The sequence below is a fragment of the Mustela lutreola genome, chromosome 10 (assembly GCF_030435805.1).
Source record: "Mustela lutreola isolate mMusLut2 chromosome 10, mMusLut2.pri, whole genome shotgun sequence".
Classification (NCBI taxonomy): Eukaryota; Metazoa; Chordata; class Mammalia; order Carnivora; family Mustelidae; genus Mustela; species Mustela lutreola.
In genome coordinates, this window is record NC_081299.1 from 55,245,303 (window position 1) to 55,262,468 (window position 17,166).

Genomic DNA, 17,166 nt, shown 5'->3' on the forward strand with positions numbered 1-17,166 from the left:
TAAAAAATAAATGAATAAAAAAAATTTTTAAAAACTGGCTAGGTAACCACAAAACTGGCATTGCAAATTTTACTAAAATGAAAAATGATAGTGTATTTTAACAGAAATTAATATGGCATCTGGCATGGGTGAATTCAACTGTGCTAAAAAAATAATGGCTGACATTTTCCTTGCCTTTTCTTTATTGGGAGCTTACATTTTTACTTTCTATCTCATTACAATCAATAAAAGTCAGGCAGAGAACAGACATATAAGTAGGATGGGAGCGGAGAAAAAGAGACTTTGTTTTAGTTCTGAAAATAAAGAATTTTTTTATTTGAAATTAATGTTTAGCATTTCTTTTATTTGATTTAATTTTTTTTTTAACCAAATCCTGTTTAAGGTAGTTGATCAAAGCAGTCCTAAAATTTAAAAAAAAAAAAAAAAAAAAAGACTTTCCATGGAGGTTTTCCCATCACATCTGAAAATTCAAGGCCAATCTATAATTCTGAGGTTCTTTCATTGGTAGGACCACCAAAAGCTCTTCATTTCTGGCTAGTTCTCGTATTTATTAACACAAAAACTTCTAGAGAGTAAGAATGACCTCTCTTTTAATGAGTTTACTATGGTATCTGGCAATAAATAAATAAGTAAATAAACACTTGTAAAGGAAGAATACATTCACATAATGTCTTATTAGCTGCATTGGGTTATGATTCATCTGGCCCAGGGTCTTGCATCTTGAAGGAATACCAAAGTGTGGCATGCAGTACCTAGTTTTCATCCTTGATGCCAACCACAAACATACCAGAGCCACCGAATATTTTCTTTTGTTATAAAATAATGTTATAGATTATACATTCTTTATACCACTATAGCAAGAGAAAGTATTATTCCTAAATCTACCCGTTAGAGTTTGCAATAACCTTTTAAATAAATGGCTGTTCATTTTTACTGGGGGTTTTTTCCCCCTTTTTGGTCTAAGTATTGAAGTAAGCCTTATAAATCAGAAATGGGGATAGAAGCAAATGTGATTTATAGTGAGAAATAATTCTCGGTAGCCTGGTGAATAATTTGCGTATAAGAGAGCTTGGTTTTTCCTGGCCCTCTGTTCCTGAATGTTCTTCCAACCCTATTTTCTCAGTACTTTTAGTCTTGCTATTTTGAGAACAATACATCTTTTAATTAAGGTACAGTTAAGCTTTAATGTGGTTGCCTTCTGTTCTCATGGTGCATTACCAATACAGCCAGAACAATGTGGATTATTTATATTTCCATGGTTTGATGGGATTAATTTTACCCTGATATTGAGAATCATACAAACCCACCATGTTGAAATGGATTTCTTATGTGCTGACTTGTATCTTCTGGCAGATGCATGCAAGAGAGGAGATGTGACTGTGGAGCCTTCCCGTGTAATTTCACTTGGATCAGCTGTCAATATTTCATGCTCTTTGAAGCCCGAACAAGGCTGCTCACAATATCCCAGTTTTAACGAGTTAATCCTCTACAGGTTCAAAAGAAGAATCAATTTTCTGCATGGTCACTTCCTCAGTTCTCAAGTCACAGATCTTCCTCTGGGTACAACAGTGTTTTTCTGCAAACTGGCCTGTAGCAAAAACAAGGAGTTACAAATATGTGGGGCAGAGATCTTGGTTGGTGGTGAGCATTCCATTCTGAATTCTTAAAAATTAGTCATCTTTTGATATTTGTTATGTGTTAGACAGAAATCTAAATATGGGGCAGTGTTCTTTCTTCTCCGGCCACATGAATGTATTTTATCTTGATAGCAATATGAGCACCTCAATGTGAGAAATCCAGAAAGCAATAGAATTGGGATCTCATTTAGTAATATTTTCTCTCTCTCCCCCGCTTCCCTCCCTGTTAGTTTTTTGGCCATTAATTGTCCTTGGACTCCAGTGGCATGAAAGAGAATCTGTGCAGCTGAATTTTCATGCCTTCTTGATTTATGAGAATTTTTTCAAAGCTACAGCCACCTAAGAAGAAGAAAGAGATCCTTTTTTGACTTATGAAGCCCAGGTTGACTACCCAAGACTGAGCAATTCACCTTTCCCTAATTTAATAGTCCTTACATCCACATTAACTCCTGAGCACTGGCCATCATACTTAGCAGAAGTTAAAGGAGAACTGTTCTCACACTTTTTTCCTAGGTTTTCTAGAAAGCTCCATGAATAGAACTAATATGCTCATGCTTTGTCAGGAAAATTGAGCTATATAGTCTCAAGGAACAAGAGCAAGGGAATGAACAAGGAAAGGACCAAAGCAAACACGAGGTCAAGTTACTGAGCTGGCCACAGCACCAACAGAAAACACAGCTGGTTGCTTAGTCACTGGGGACAGTCCCAGAAAAAAACATATGGGAATACAATGACAGGGAAAGAGAACTTAACTATCATTGGTTAATTACCCATAGGGTATCTGCCCCCCTACTTGCTGGCTTGCACAGCTGGTCCTGGGAAGCTGCTGGGAGTAAGAACTAAGACATCAGAGTTGGCTTCTATAGCATGAGCCACAGTGTCCTGGGTGAGCCAGCAATATACCTGCCTAAAACTTGTAGACTACAGTCCACACCCTTAGCCTTGAAGGCCCAGCAAGGCAAACCAGTGACCATGCATGAGCTCTGAGTTATCCCAGGACACTCTGCCTCCATGGTTCCAGAGAAGCTCTGGAATTGCCAGTAAGAGGCATGGGAAGAGTAGGAGAACTGCAGACTGACTGACCAAGATGCAAGGACAGAGCCCCTGACATGAAGACAGTGATACAGAGCTCAGTGAGACTCTTTTCAGGAAAGATGGAAATCACTTTTCTGTAACCTCTAAGAATATGGTTGGTGCCAAGCAATCTTGCTGGAGAGCCACTGGAAACACTGAGCAGAACACCAAGCAAACAGTCAAATGAATCACTGGAGGCTGTGGAGACATAAACCAGGTCCAGACCTCCTCTTCCAATTCGTGGTCTTCTATTCAGACCGCTCATGGGTCATGTACTCTCAACTCCGACTGCCTGTGGTATCTTAAAAGGAGCATGGGCTTTGAAGCCTAACCCTGTCACCAACAGTGTACCGATAGGCAGTTTTAATTTTCTGAGCCCCAGTTTTTCTTTCTTCATTTCTTCATAAGATGGTTGTAGTGATTAGATGACACCAGGTATGCAAAGTGCTTAATATAGTACCAGACACGTAGAAGGCACTGAGGTGATAAGCCCTAGGGTGGTGGTTTCAGCTGGCTTGACTCTTCTTCCTGTGTGCAGCATGTTGGATATGCGTCCATTTCCCTTAAAAAAAACAGTACAAGAAAGTGATAGACAAATGAAAATTTCTTTGAAAAGTACCATCGGTCCTCATCTCTTTTGTCCTCAAAACACCTGAATATTTCACTCCATAACTCATTATCTTAGCAGACCAATATCATGTATTTGTATTAGATGTTCCCAAGCCTGTGATGTCAGTTGCTGCTGCTGTTTTTCTTCATATTTATAGGCTAACAATAGCCTTGGAGGTCAATAATTTTGTACATGTCCTTAGCCATCCTGTTGTATTTCCCACCTTTTCTCAGGTGTGTTAGAGTGTTTTGACATCTTTCTATTTTTAAAGTTTAAAGTTTTCCATCTAGTGGATTACCTAGGTGGCTCATTCGGTTAAGAATTGACTCTTGATATCGGCTCAGGTCTTGATCTCAGCAGCAGGACTTTTCCATCCAGAGATGGATTTGTAAAGGCTTGCAGCCTCAGAAGACCTAAGGAAATGGTTAAGAGAATCTGTCATAGTGCAGCTAAGTTAGGTGGTACTGCCGGAATGTTGCTTGTCCAGTGTGCTCTCGTGGTAAACAGACCATCAGTGACTGCTCTTTGAGCAAGTTTAGCACCTTTGAGGTAAAGGACTGACTGGAAGCAATAGCTTATTCTGAGTACGGCTAGTCATTCCAAGAAAAGACGTAATGAATTTTGGTTTCACCTAGTGTAGTGAGCTTAATCTTATCTAGTGAGGGAGTAAACAGCTCATTTTCTTTTTTGTGACAAGTGGCATTCTTTTTTGTAGTGCCATTGTATATCCTGAGAATGCTGTCTAAAGTTGGCTGGTTTTTCAGAACCAGGAATAGGTAATTTAGCCTTTTCTTCCTAGCCTTTCCCTGGGCTTGGGTGGCTTTGCTCCCAAGAGCTTATTCAAGTTGTGTAGTAACTAAGCCATCAGTGCTCTAACTTAACCTCGCAGGGTTGATCCACAAACTACTTAGAAATTCAAAGTAATAAATGAAAGACAATGGATCCTTGCTTGGTTGTTCTCAATATATGCTTGACTATTGATATTTCTGAAAGCTATTTTTTTTCTTTTTTTTTAAGTATTTTTTTTAATTTTTTATTTTTTATAAACATATATTTTTATCCCCAGGGGTACAGGTCTGTGAATCGCCAGGTTTACACACTTCACAGCACTCACCAAAGCACATACCCTCCCCAATGTCCATAACCCCACCCCCCTTCTCCCAACTCCCCTCCCCCCAGCAACCCTCAGTTTGTTTTGTGAGATTAAGAGTCACTTATGGTTTGTCTCCCTCCCAATCCCATCTTGTTTCATTGATTCTTCTCCTACCCACTTAAGCCCCCATGTTGCATCACCACTTCCTCATATCAGGGAGATCATATGATAGTTGTCTTTCTCTGCTTGACTTATTTCGCTAAGCATGATACGCTCTAGTTCCATCCATGTTGTCGCAAATGGCAAGATTTCATTTCTTTTGATGGCGCATAGTATTCCATTGTGTATATATACCACATCTTCTTGATCCATTCATGTGTTGATGGACATCTAGGTTCTTTCCATAGTTTGGCTATTGTGGACATTGCTGCTATAAACATTCGGGTGCACGTGCCCCTTCGGATCACTACGTTTGTATCTTTAGTGTAAATACCCAGTAGTCAATTGCTGGGTCATAGGGCAGTTCTATTTTCAACATTTTGAGGAACAATTTTTTTTTTTTTCTCATTAAACTTTTGTTTTAATGGGTCTCAAAATTCTGTGACAGATTTTTGGTCAAGTTGTTTCCATTAAAAAGTACTGATTTTAAAAACTAATAACTTAAAACTGCCACACACACACAAAAAAACAAATGGTCCACAAAACATTCTCCTTTCCTTCTGAAGGTTTTACGATGCATTGTTATCATTAACCAGTCTTTTACTATTAAACTTAAATGGCCAATTGACACAAACAGTTCTGAGACCGTTCTTCCACCACTGATTAAGACTGGGGTAGCAGGTATTGGGAATAATATTCATTTAGCCTTCTGAGCATCCAGAGTGGTTGCACCAGCTTGCATTCCCACCAACAGTGTAGGAGGGTTCCCCTTTCTCCACATCCTCGCCAGCATCTGTCATTTCCTGACTTGTTGATTTTAGCCATTCTGACTGGTGTGAGGTGATATCTCATTGTGGTTTTGATTTGTATTTCCCTGATGCCGAGTGATATGGAGCACTTTTTCATGTGTCTGTTGGCCATCTGGATGTCTTCTTTGCAGAAATGTCTGTTCATGTCCTCTGCCCATTTCTTGATTGGATTATTTGTTCTTTGGGTGTTGAGTTTGCTAAGTTCTTTATAGATTCTGGACACTAGTCTTTATCTGATATGTCGTTTGCAAATATCTTCTCCCATTCTGATGAAATCCCAATAGTTCATTTTTGCCCTTGCTTCCCTTGCCTTTGGCGATGTTCCTAGGGGAGATGTTGCTGTGGCTGAGGTCGAAGAGGTTGCTGCCTGTGTTCTCCTCAAGGATTTTGATGGATTCCTTTTGCACATTGAGGTCCTTCATCCATTTTGAGTCCTGTTTTCGTGTGTGGTGTAAGGAAATGGTCCAATTTCATTTTTCTGCATGTGGCTGTCCAATTTTCCCAACACCATTTATTGAAGAGGCTGTCTTTTTTCCATTGGACATTCTTTCCTGCTTTGTCAAAGATTAGTTGACCATAGAGTTGAGGGTCTATTTCTGGGCTCTCTATTCTGTTCCACTGATCTATGTGTCTGTTTTTGTGCCAGTACCATGCTGTCTTGATGATGACAGCTTTCTAATAGAGCTTGAAGTCCGGAATTGTGATGCCACCAACTTTGGCTTTCTTTTTCAATATTCCTTTGGCTATTCGAGGTCTTTTCTGGTTCCATATAAATTTTAGAATTGTTTGTTCCATTTCTTTGAAAAAGATGGATGGTACTTTGATAAGAATTGCATTAAATGTGTAGATTGCTTTAGGTAGCATAGACATTTTCACAATATTTATTCTTCCAATCCAGGAGCATGGAACATTTTTCCATTTCTTTGTGTCTTCCTCAATTTCTTTCATGAGTACTTTATAGTTTTCTGAGTATAGATTCTGTGCCTCTTTTGTTAGGTTTATTCCTAGGTATCTTATGGTTTTGGGTGCAATTGCAAATGGGATGGACTCCTTAATTTCTCTTTCTTCTGTCTTGTTGTTGGTGTAGAGAAATGCAACTGATTTCTGTGCATTGATTTTATATCCTGACACTTTACTGAATTCCTGAACAAGTTCTAGCAGTTTTGGAGTGGAATCTTTTGGGTTTTCCACATATAGTATCATATCATCTGCGAAGAGTGATAATTTGACTTCTTCTTTGCCGATTTGGATGCCTTTAATTTCCTTTTGTTGTCTGATTGCTGAGGCTAGGACTTCTAGTACTATGTTGACTAGCAGTGGCAATAATGGACATCCCTGCCGTGTTCCTGACCTTAGCGGAAAAGCTTTTAGTTTTTCTCCATTGAGAATGATATTCGCGGTGGGTTTTTCATAGATGGCTTTGATGATATTGAGGTATGTGCCCTCTATCCCTACACTTTGAAGAGTTTTGATCAGGAAGGGATGCTGTACTTTGTCAAATGCTTTTTCAGCATCTATTGAGAGTATCATATGATTCTTGTTCTTTCTTCTATGATGTGTTGTATCACATTGACTGATTTGCGGATGTTGAACCAACCTTGCAGCCCTGGAATAAATCCCACTTCATCATGGTGAATAATCCTTTTAATGTACTGTTGAATCCTATTGGCTAGTATTTTGGTGAGAATTTTTGCATCTGTGTTCATCAAGGATATTGGTCTATAGCTCTCTTTTTTGATGGGATCCTTGTCTGGTTTTGGGATCAAGGTGATGCTGGCCTCATAAAATGAGTTTGGAAGTTTTCCTTCCATTTCTATTTTTTGGAAGTTTCAGGAGAATAGGAATTAGTTCTTCTTTAAATGTTTGGTAGAATTCCCCCGGGAAGCCGTCTGGCCCTGGGCTTTTGTTTGTTTGGAGATTTGTTTTTTTTTTTTTTAAGATTTTATTTATTTGACAGAGAGAGATCACAAGTAGACAGAGAGGTAGGCAGAGAGAGAGAGGAGGAAGCAGGCTCCCTGCTGAGCAGAGAGCCCGATGGGGGACTCGATCCCAGGACCCTGAGATCATGACCTGAGCCGAAGGCAGCGGCTTAACTCACTGAGCCACCCAGGCGCCCCTGTTTGGAGATTTTTAATGACTGTTTCAATCTCCTTACTGGTTATGGGTCTGTTCAGGCTTTCTATTTCTTCCTGGTTCAGTTGTGGTAGTTTATATGTTTCTAGGAATGCATCCATTTCTTCCAGATTGTCAAATTTGTTGGCGTAGAGTTGCTCATAGTATGTTCTTATAATTGTTTGTATTTCTTTGGTGTTAGTTGTGATCTTTCCTCTTTCATTCATGATTTTATTTATTTGGGTCCTTTCTCTTTTCTTTTTGATAAGTCTGGCCAGGGGTTTATCAATTTTATTAATTCTTTCAAAGAACCAGCTCCTAGTTTCATTGATTTGCTCTATTTTTTTTTTTTTTTTGGTTTCTATTTCATTGATTTCTGCTCTGATCTTAATGATTTCTCTTCTCCTGCTGGGCTTAGGGTTTCTTTCTTGTTCTTTCTCCAGCTCCTTTAGGTGTAGGGTTAGGTTGTGTATCTGAGACCTTTCTTATTTCTTGAGAAAGGCTTGTGCTGCTATATATTTTCCTCTCAGGACTGCCTTTGTTGTGTCCCACAGATTTTGAACCATTGTATTTTCATTATCATTTGTTTCCATGAATTTTTTCAATTCTTCTTTAATTTCCCGGTTGACCCATTCATTCTTTAGAAGGATGCTGTTTAGTCTCCATGTATTTGGGTTCTTTCCAAACTTCCTCTTGTGGTTGAGTTCTAGCTTCAGAGCATTGTGGTCTGAAAATATGCAGGGAATGATTCCAATCTTTTGATACCAGTTGAGTCCTGATTTAGGACCGAGGATGTGATCTATTCTGGAGAATGTTCCATGTGCACTAGAGAAGAATGTGTATTCTGTTGCTTTGGGATGAAATGTTCTGAATATATCTGTGATGTCCATCTGGTCCAGTGTGTCGTTTAGGCCTTTATTTCCTTGCTAATCTTTTGTTTGGATGATCTGTCCATTTCAGTGAGGGGAGTGTTAAAGTCCCCTACTATTATCCCCTACTATTATTGTATTATTGTTGATGTGCTTCTTTGATTTTGTTATTAATTGGTTTATATAGCTGGCTGCTCCCACGTTGGGGGCATAGATATTTAAAATTGTTAGATCTTCTTGTTGGACAGACCCTTTGAGTATGATATAGTGTCCTTCCTCATCTCTTATTATAGTCTTTGGCTTAAAATCTAATTGATCTGATATAAGAATTGCCACTCCTGCTTTCTTCTGATGTCCATTAGCATGGTAAATTCTTTTCCACCCCCTCACTTTAAATCTGGAGGTGTCTTTGGGCTTAAAATGAGTTTCTTGGAGGCAACATATAGATGGGTTTTGTTTTTTTATCCATTCTGATACCCTGTGTCTTTTGATTGGGGCATTTAGCTCATTAACATTCAGAGTAACTATTGAGAGATATGAATTTAGTGCCATTGTATTGCCTGTAAGGTGACTATTACTGTATATTGTCTCTGTTCCTTACTGATCTACCACTTGTAGGCTCTCTTTGCTTAGAGGACCCCTTTCAATATTTCCTGTAGAGCTGGTTTGGTGTTTGCAAATTCTTTCAGTTTTTGTTTGTCCTGGTAGCTTTTAATCTTTCCTTCTATTTTCAATGATAGCCTAGCTGGATATAGTATTCTTGGCTGCATGTTTTTCTCGTTTAGTGCTCTGAAAATATCATGCCAGCTCTTTCTGGCCTGCCAGGTCTCTGTGGATAAGTCAGCTGCCAATCTAATATTTTTACCATTGTATGTTACAGACTTCTTTTCCCGGGCTGCTTTCAGGATTTTCTCTTTGTCACTGAGACTTGTAAATTTTACTCTTAGGTGACGGGGTGTGGGCCTATTCTTATTGATTTTGAGGGGTGTTCTCTGAACCTCCTGAATTTTGATGCTGGTTCCCTTTGCCATATTGGGAAAATTCTCCCCAATAATTCTCTCCAGTGCACCTTCTGCTCCCCTCTCTCTTTCTTCTTCTTCTGGAATCCCAATTATTCTAATGTTGTTTCGTCTTATGGTGTCACTTATCTCTCAAATTCTCCCCTCATGGTCCAGTAGCTGTTTGTCCCTCTTTTGCTCAGCTTCTTTATTCTCTGTTATTTGGTCTTCTATATTACTAATTCTTTCTTCTGCCTCATTTACCCTAGCAGTGAGAGCCTCCATTTTTTATTGTACCTCATTAATAGCTTTTTTGATTTCAACTTGGTTAGATTTAGTTCTTTTATTTCTCCAGAAAGGGCTTTTATATCTCCCGAGAGGGTTTCTCTAATATCTTCCATGCCTTTTTCGAGCCCGGCTAGAACCTTGAGAATTGTCATTCTGAACTCTAGATCTGACATATTACCAATGTCTGTATTGATTAGGTCCCTAGTCTTCGGTACTGCCTCTTGTTCTTTTTTTTTGTGGTGAATTTTTCCGCCTTGTCATTTCATCCAGATAAGAGTATATGAAGGAGCAAGTAAAATACTAAAAGGGTGGCAATAACCCCAGAAAAATATGCTTTAACCAAATTAGAAGAGATTCCAAATCGTGAGGGGGGAGAAAGGGGATAAAAAGAGGTTCACAAAGAAAGAAAAGAAAAGAATTTAAAAAAAGAAAATGGATAAAAAAAAATATAAAAAAGAAAAAATATATATATTAGATAAACTAGTTAAAAAACGTTAAAAAAGAAAAGGGTAAAAGTAAAAAAAAATTTAGCAGAAGAAGAGAAAAAAATGAAAAAGAAAAAAATTAAATTAACTGCAAGACTAAAAAAAATCACAGGGAGAAAAAGATGAGCCATGAGTTCGGTGCTTTGCTTTCTCCTCTTCTGGAATTCTGCTGCTCTCCTTGGTATTGAAACTGCACTCCTTGGTAGGTGAGCTTGGTCTTGGCTGGATTTCCTGTTGATCTTCTGGGGGAGGGGCCTGGTGTAGTGATTCTCAAGTGTCATTGCCCCAGGCGGAATTGCACCACCCTTACCAGGGGTTGGGCTGAGTAATCCACTCGGATTTGCTTTCAGGAGCTTTTGTTCCCTGAGCGCTTTCCATAGAGTTCCAGAGGACGGGAATACAAATGGCGGCCTCCTGATCTCCGGCCCAGAAGAGCCGAGAGCCCGGGGCCCTACTCCTCAGTGTGTAATTTCAGAAAGTGGTTGTTTTTCTGTTTCCAGAATTGCTGTTCTTCTTCTCTTTGATCTGCTGATGGATTTGCAGGTGTTTGCAATATTTAGATAAGCTATCTAGCTGATCTCCTGCTAGCTGAAGTAGTCTCAGCCTGCTACTTTTCCGCCATCTTGACTCCTCCCTGAAAGCTATTTTTCTAAGACATTTAATTTCCCATAGTAAGTAGGGCTTTTACATACAAAAACAACCATGAGGTACCTGAGTGGCTCAGTCAGTTGGGCTCTGAATCTTGATTTCAGCTTGAGTCATGATCTTGGTGTTGTGGGATTAAGCCTTATGTCAGTCTCCATATGGAGCCTGCTTGGGAGTCTCTCTCCCTCTCCTTCTGCCCCTCCCCCTGTTGCACTCTCTCTCTAAAAAAAACCAAAAACAATAACAACTATAATGCTCATAACTATTATATTGCAAACTATTTTAATTTTCAGAGGCTTTGATTTCTGTTCTTTTTTTTTTTTTTTTTTTTTTTTTTTTTTTTTTGGTGTCAGTTATTATGCACTTGTATTGAAGAGAATGAAATCTGTTTTCCCCTGGGACAGATAGTCTCTGCCAAAACCAAGTCCTGGGCTCAAGTAGATACCTTGATTTCATGGTGTAGAGGCCTCATGTTCAGAAAGTTGACTTGTTTTTTCAGTAAAAGTTTTGCTCTTTAGGGACACCTGGGTAATTCAGTGGGTTAAAGCCTCTGCCTTCGGCTCAGGTCATGATCCCCATATCAGGCTCTCTGCTTTGCAGGGAGCCTGCTTCCTCCTCTTTCTCTCTCTCTGCCTCCCTCTCTGCCTACTTGTGATCTCTGTCTGTCAAATAAATAAAATCTTTAAGAACAAAACAAACAAAAAAAAGTTTTGCTCTTTAAAATGAGAGTCTCTGCAAACTTTTAGGAATAAAGGTACAAGTGAGAACTGTTTCATTACTTAAAGGGGCCACATGCTTTATATCTCATTTGGTCATCATTACCTTAACCCTATGGAGGTAATGATGGTGGTTTGAACACATGTGTTTACATTGATCCCCCTGAAATTAATCCCGGATGCAGTAGAGAAAGTTTTCTAGAGGCACAAATCCTAAAGGACAAAAAAAAAAGGGAGGGGAGACATATCAACAAACTTTTGGAAGCTGGAAAGCAGGTAGACCAGTGATAATTGGCTTAGCCAGCAGCTGGCAGTAAGAAATGTCATGATTCAACATGACTGAATGCAGAAGCTCCCACCCACACTAAGAAAGTGGTGATACCGTGTCCTTCTGGGAGAGAGTAAGAATGGAACTAAAAATAGGAGATTTTATTGAAAAATCTCAGATTCTCAGATCTCTTTCCCAATTCCATGTAGCTGGACATTCACTGCCCTACTATTCTGGCTTAAGATTGGAGGCTTGGCATTAAAGGATCACTAAACTAGTTCCAGCCAGTTCAGCTGAGATGGTAGTTCCATGCTGGAAAATAGAGGGGATTTACATACAGCTCCTTTCAGCCATGTACCCTCCTCCACTCAAGTTAGAATATCTTTCACAGGGGAATCTATTAAGTCCAAGAGGAAATATCTAAAATTACTTAAAACATAGATTCCCAAGAAAACCTGTCAGATCACCTTGGAGTGAAACCCAGAGTCAGCAGACACCCCTCAGCTGACACACATGCAGAGCTCCAATTGGTAATTTAGTGTCCCTCACTCCTACGCATGAGGAAAAATATAACAATCTGGGGTCTACTACAAAAGATAGAAACCAGAATAAACATATGGAACAAAGTATATAAACAAAGTGGAAGAAATATGTATTCAAGGAGAAGAAATGGTAAAAAACAAAAACTATCCTTGATACCCTCAAAGAATTATAAGAAACTATTGCATATAGAATGAAAATGGGGTGCCTGGGTGGCTCAGTGGGTTAAAGCCTCTGCCTTCGGCTCAGGTCATGATCCCAGGGTCCTGGGATCAAGCCCCGCATCGGGCTATCTGCTCCGTGGAGAGCCTGCTTCCTCCTCTCTCTCTCTCTCTCTCTCTCTCTGCCTGCCTCTCTGCCTACTTGTGATCTCTGTCTGTCAAATAAATAAAAATAAAATCTTTAAAAAAAAAAAAAGAATGAAAATAGGATGCTGTGTGGAAAGGAAATACTCAGAGAATAGAAAACATTCCTCCCAAAGATAAATAAATTAAAAATTTAATAGGAGGGTGGATCTATATACTGAGGAGATTTTCCCCTGATAGATGAGCAGAAAGACCAAGAACTTAAAAATATAGAAGATAAGATATAAAATTAGAGGAAGATCCAACCTATAAAAACTAGGGATTTTTAGAAAGGAAAAAAATAGGAGAGAATCAACAGAGAAATAATTCAAGACTTTTTCCCAAACTGAAGGATAAAACTTCCCAGAATGTATGAACTCTGAGAATCCAGAGGAGAATAGACCCTCATTAAGCATATTTTTGTGAAAATTCAGAAAAGTGGGGACAAAGAAAAGATTCTGAAGTCTACTGAAAATTAAAAACAGTGGTTCAAGAATCAAAATTGCTTCAGGCTTCTTTTTTTTTTTTAAGATTGTATTTATTTGTCAGAGAGAGCATAAGCAGGGAGAGCAGCCAGCAGAGCAGACAAAGCAGATAGAGGGAGAAGGAGCCCTTTCCCATGTGGAACTCAATCCCAGGACCCAGGATCATGACCTGAGCCAATGACAGACACTCAGCCAACTGAGCCACCCAGGTGTCCCTGGCTTCAGACCTGAATTTAGAAGAATGTAGAAGACAACAAAGCATCATCTCCAAAATCCTGGATGAAAATTCTTTTCAACTCAGAATTCAATACATAGCCAAGGTATCAGTCAAGTGTGAAGGTAGAATGAAAACATTTTTAATCATGCTCAAAATATTTCCTCCCTGAACCCTTTTCCAAGGAATTACTGGAGGATGTATCTCACCAACACAAATAATTGAATCAGGGAAGAAGAAAGAATTGGATTTAAGAAACAGGAGATCAAACACTGAAAAAATAAAGGAACTTCCATTATACTAAGGATGGGCAATATCAGAATAACAGCTATGTTCCAGGCTCAGAGGCAAACCTGTATTGTTGGATAGTTCCTAAGGCCCCAAGAAAGAGGTCTTCAGGCAAATGAAATAGCATTTGAATATGTGGAATAGTGGTTCAGATAATCGGCTTGAGAGTTTGGAATTATATTAATAATAAGAAAATTAATGGAAGAACAAGACAATTTTTATTGGTTCCAAGATAAACAAAAAGTTCTACAGAAAATGAGAAGTTAAGGTAGTAGTCTAAGTGCATCAGTCATAAATAGTTATGTATACAAACATATACAGTGTATATATACATTTAACCATGCTCAAAATATTTCCTTCCCTGCACCCTTTCCCAGGGAACTGTATACAGTATGTGTGTGTGTGTGTGTGTGTGTGTTTGTATGTGTATAGTTCATATATATTCAATATAAGGTATACATATTTCATATATATATATATATAGAGAGAGAGGGTCTTCTTTCAGGAAAACAAAGTCTATTATTCCATTAAATAAAACTATATGAGCTACATATTGTATACCCATTTTATAGATGAAGAAACTGAACTTGTGAGAAGTTAATCTGTCTACTATCACATAGGGGGCAGTTATCGTGCCCAGGTCTGTGATCTTTGCTAAAGACACATACACCAAAAAAGCCATTTATCTCATCCATTATAGTTTTGTTTTGTTTTGGTACAGACAATATCTAGGGCTTTTTTTTTTTTTGTAAGATTTTATTTATTTATTTACTTAACAGAGAGAGATCCCAAGTAGGCAGAGAGGCAGGCAGAGAGAGAAGAGGAAGCAGGCCCCCTGCTGAGCAGAGCGCCAGATGCAGGGCTCGATGCAGGGTTTGATACAGGGCTGGATCCCAGGACCCTGAGACCATGACCTGAGCCAAAGGCAGTGGCTTAATCCACTGAGCCACCCTGGTGCCCCAGTGGTATAATTGTTTTATCTCACTCAAATGAAACATCTCTTACATGTGGGTAGCAGTATTAGAGTAGAATGAGATGAATGAGTAACAGTATTTTCTCTTACCTCCACTAAATCTGAGAAACTCCTAGCTTTGGGTTTACCTTTGACTAGAAAATGGCTTAATTTACAAATTCACACCCTTAATAGAAGGGACCTTGCCTGCCTTGTACATATTTGTATGTCCATAGCTAGTAATGCCCAGCCCATGGAAGGTACTCAGTGTCCATGTAAATAAGAATCAGTTTATAAACATTTATAAAGTGTTCCAGGTGATGCTATACCTGGATTTAGCTGGTACAGCCCAAAAAGACATGTCTAGGGCCAGTGGCTGGAAATGTCTTGGCAGCGAATATCCAGTCCATGGATCTAATCTTTAGAGGTTTCTAATATTTGAATTACTTCACTCTAGGTAAGTAAACTCAACCTCACCAGTAGTAATAGAGCTAGTCCTGGATGCTCACCTGTCAGGGAGAATGGGGGAATGTGGTGGTAAAATGCTCTGACTCAAGTTAGCTACTCCTGGACTGGAGCCCTGACTCTGCCACTTCACAGTTTTATAATTTGGGACAAGATAGTTTGCCTCTAAGTCTTAGTTTCCTCTTGGATAAATTGAGGATAGTAACAATAAATACTTGATGGTGCTACTGTGAGGTCTAATTGAAAAAAAACCTAAAAATGTATAGGACTTGGCAGGTTTGATCCATATTCACTATTGTTTCTTAGAAGATATTCATGCCTTGGAAACAAATTTAAACTTGATGGAATCTAAACATAGGGGAAATATTGTTATCTTATTGCCAAATATTAACAATATAATTGAGATATTGACTGTGTGCTGCTTAAAATATGAGGCTTTGCACTTTGTCTTTAAAGTTGTTCCAGAACAGCCTCAAAACTTATCTTGTATACAGAAGGGTGAACGTGGGACTGTGACATGCACCTGGGACAGAGGACAAGACACCCATCTATATACTGCGTATACTTTACAGTGAGTGAAAGACTGTATTTTTGCAGCTATTTTGTAGGTGTTATCTTAGACTACCTTAGAAATATCTAACAGTTTTATTTTTACCAGAGAGAAGCATTAGACACCTCTAGGTAATTAGGTACTTAAGAAAAAAGTCTAGGGTTCATCAATTAAAACTGGTTAATTTCATCTGCAGTGTGGGAACTAAGGTCTTGGATCTGAGCTCTAACTCGGAAATTTCTTCAGGGCATTCAAGGTCCATGTTATGGATGTTCCTCCCTGCCGTAATAGGGTTAAACTGGCTGTATTATATCGCTTCCCTGTTTTACAGCTGCAAACTCTTGGGGGTCATAATACATAAATAGACTCAACCTTGTGGTAGCTTTCCATTAGCTTTGGAAGAGTTTCCTATTAAAGCACCTTCGCCTGACCTGAAAGTCCTCACAAAGGAGAGTCTGGGAGTCTGTTCCCTGGAGTTGATCCCATAATCCCATCCAAAGACCCACCTGGTTTGCTCTATGCCAAAGTGAGCAGGAAATGGGGGAAAGGAAGTGGAGCCCAGGGTTCCAGTGTGTACTAAAAACTGGCACTTTTGTGCAGAAAATGCCTAGGTGGCCTTGGGTGCTTTGTATAAAAATTAGATCTGCCCTGAGGAGCCAGAATGTCAGCCAGGGTTTGGGAATTTAGGCAGTGTAGCTATGGTTACTTATCTATATGAACATCAAAAAGTCTCAGTCCTACTGAGAAAGGGGAGAGGGGAGAAAATATGCTCCTATTTATGAGCATAGAATATAAATACCCCCATAATGTATCTCCTAGTAATAAGACTGACCTTAACAAAATGTCTAGAATTTTAAATATTTTAATATTTTATTCCTTTGTACTAGAAGGAGCAAGTAGCTCATAAAGTATCTTGCTAAACACAATTGTCTTTTATTTATAGGTTAAGTGGACCAAAAAATTTAACTTGGCAGAAGCAATGTAATGGTCATTATTGTGACCATTTGGACCTTGGAGTCAGTCTAACCCCTGAAATGCCTGAATCCAGCTACACAGCCAAGGTTACTGCTAATAATAGCCTTGGAAGTGCTTCATCATTTCCATCCACATTTACATTCCTGGACATAGGTACAATTTATTTTACTTTTTACAGGTATCATTCACTGGTATATGAACATTATTTTAAACATCACTTGAATGTTCTGTATGTTTTTTCAAAAGGGACAGTGTCACAAAGAATAGATATTTGATGCAAGTAAAGGGGTGTATGATGCTAGAACTTTATAGAGATGATCATATGAAATTAAATATTCAATATTATTCTTTCTGTTGGAGAAAAAAGAGCCCAGTCCTATGGAGGCATTAGCTACCAGTGATACCATTCGACTGAGGAGAGGGTCCTGCAAGGTTATTCATGAAGCTCAGTATAGGCACATCTTGGCAGAGGTGTCTTTTTAACCCCATGGTTACTCCACTGTTCTGAGATAGGCTACCTGTGGGCCTGCTGGGCCCCAGCATAGGTGACAACTCTGATAAAGTGTATCAAGGTACAAACACATCTTTCT

General features: G+C 39.0%; 1 protein-coding gene across 4 annotated transcripts in view; it reads left to right on the top strand.

Annotated features, from left to right (window-relative positions):
• The window catches only part of IL12RB2 (interleukin 12 receptor subunit beta 2), an 82,815-nt gene that overhangs the window by 11,874 nt on the left and 53,775 nt on the right, over nt 1–17,166 (top strand). For 2 of the 4 annotated variants that reach the window (XM_059137810.1, XM_059137811.1), the window contains exons 3-5: nt 1,354–1,641; nt 15,508–15,622; nt 16,545–16,729. In XM_059137810.1, coding sequence (XP_058993793.1) covers nt 1,354–1,641; nt 15,508–15,622; nt 16,545–16,729 — 588 coding nt within the window. The remainder of the gene's footprint in view (nt 1–1,353; nt 1,642–15,507; nt 15,623–16,544; nt 16,730–17,166) is intronic. The other 2 variants (XM_059137812.1, XM_059137813.1) reach the window with 1 other exon arrangement.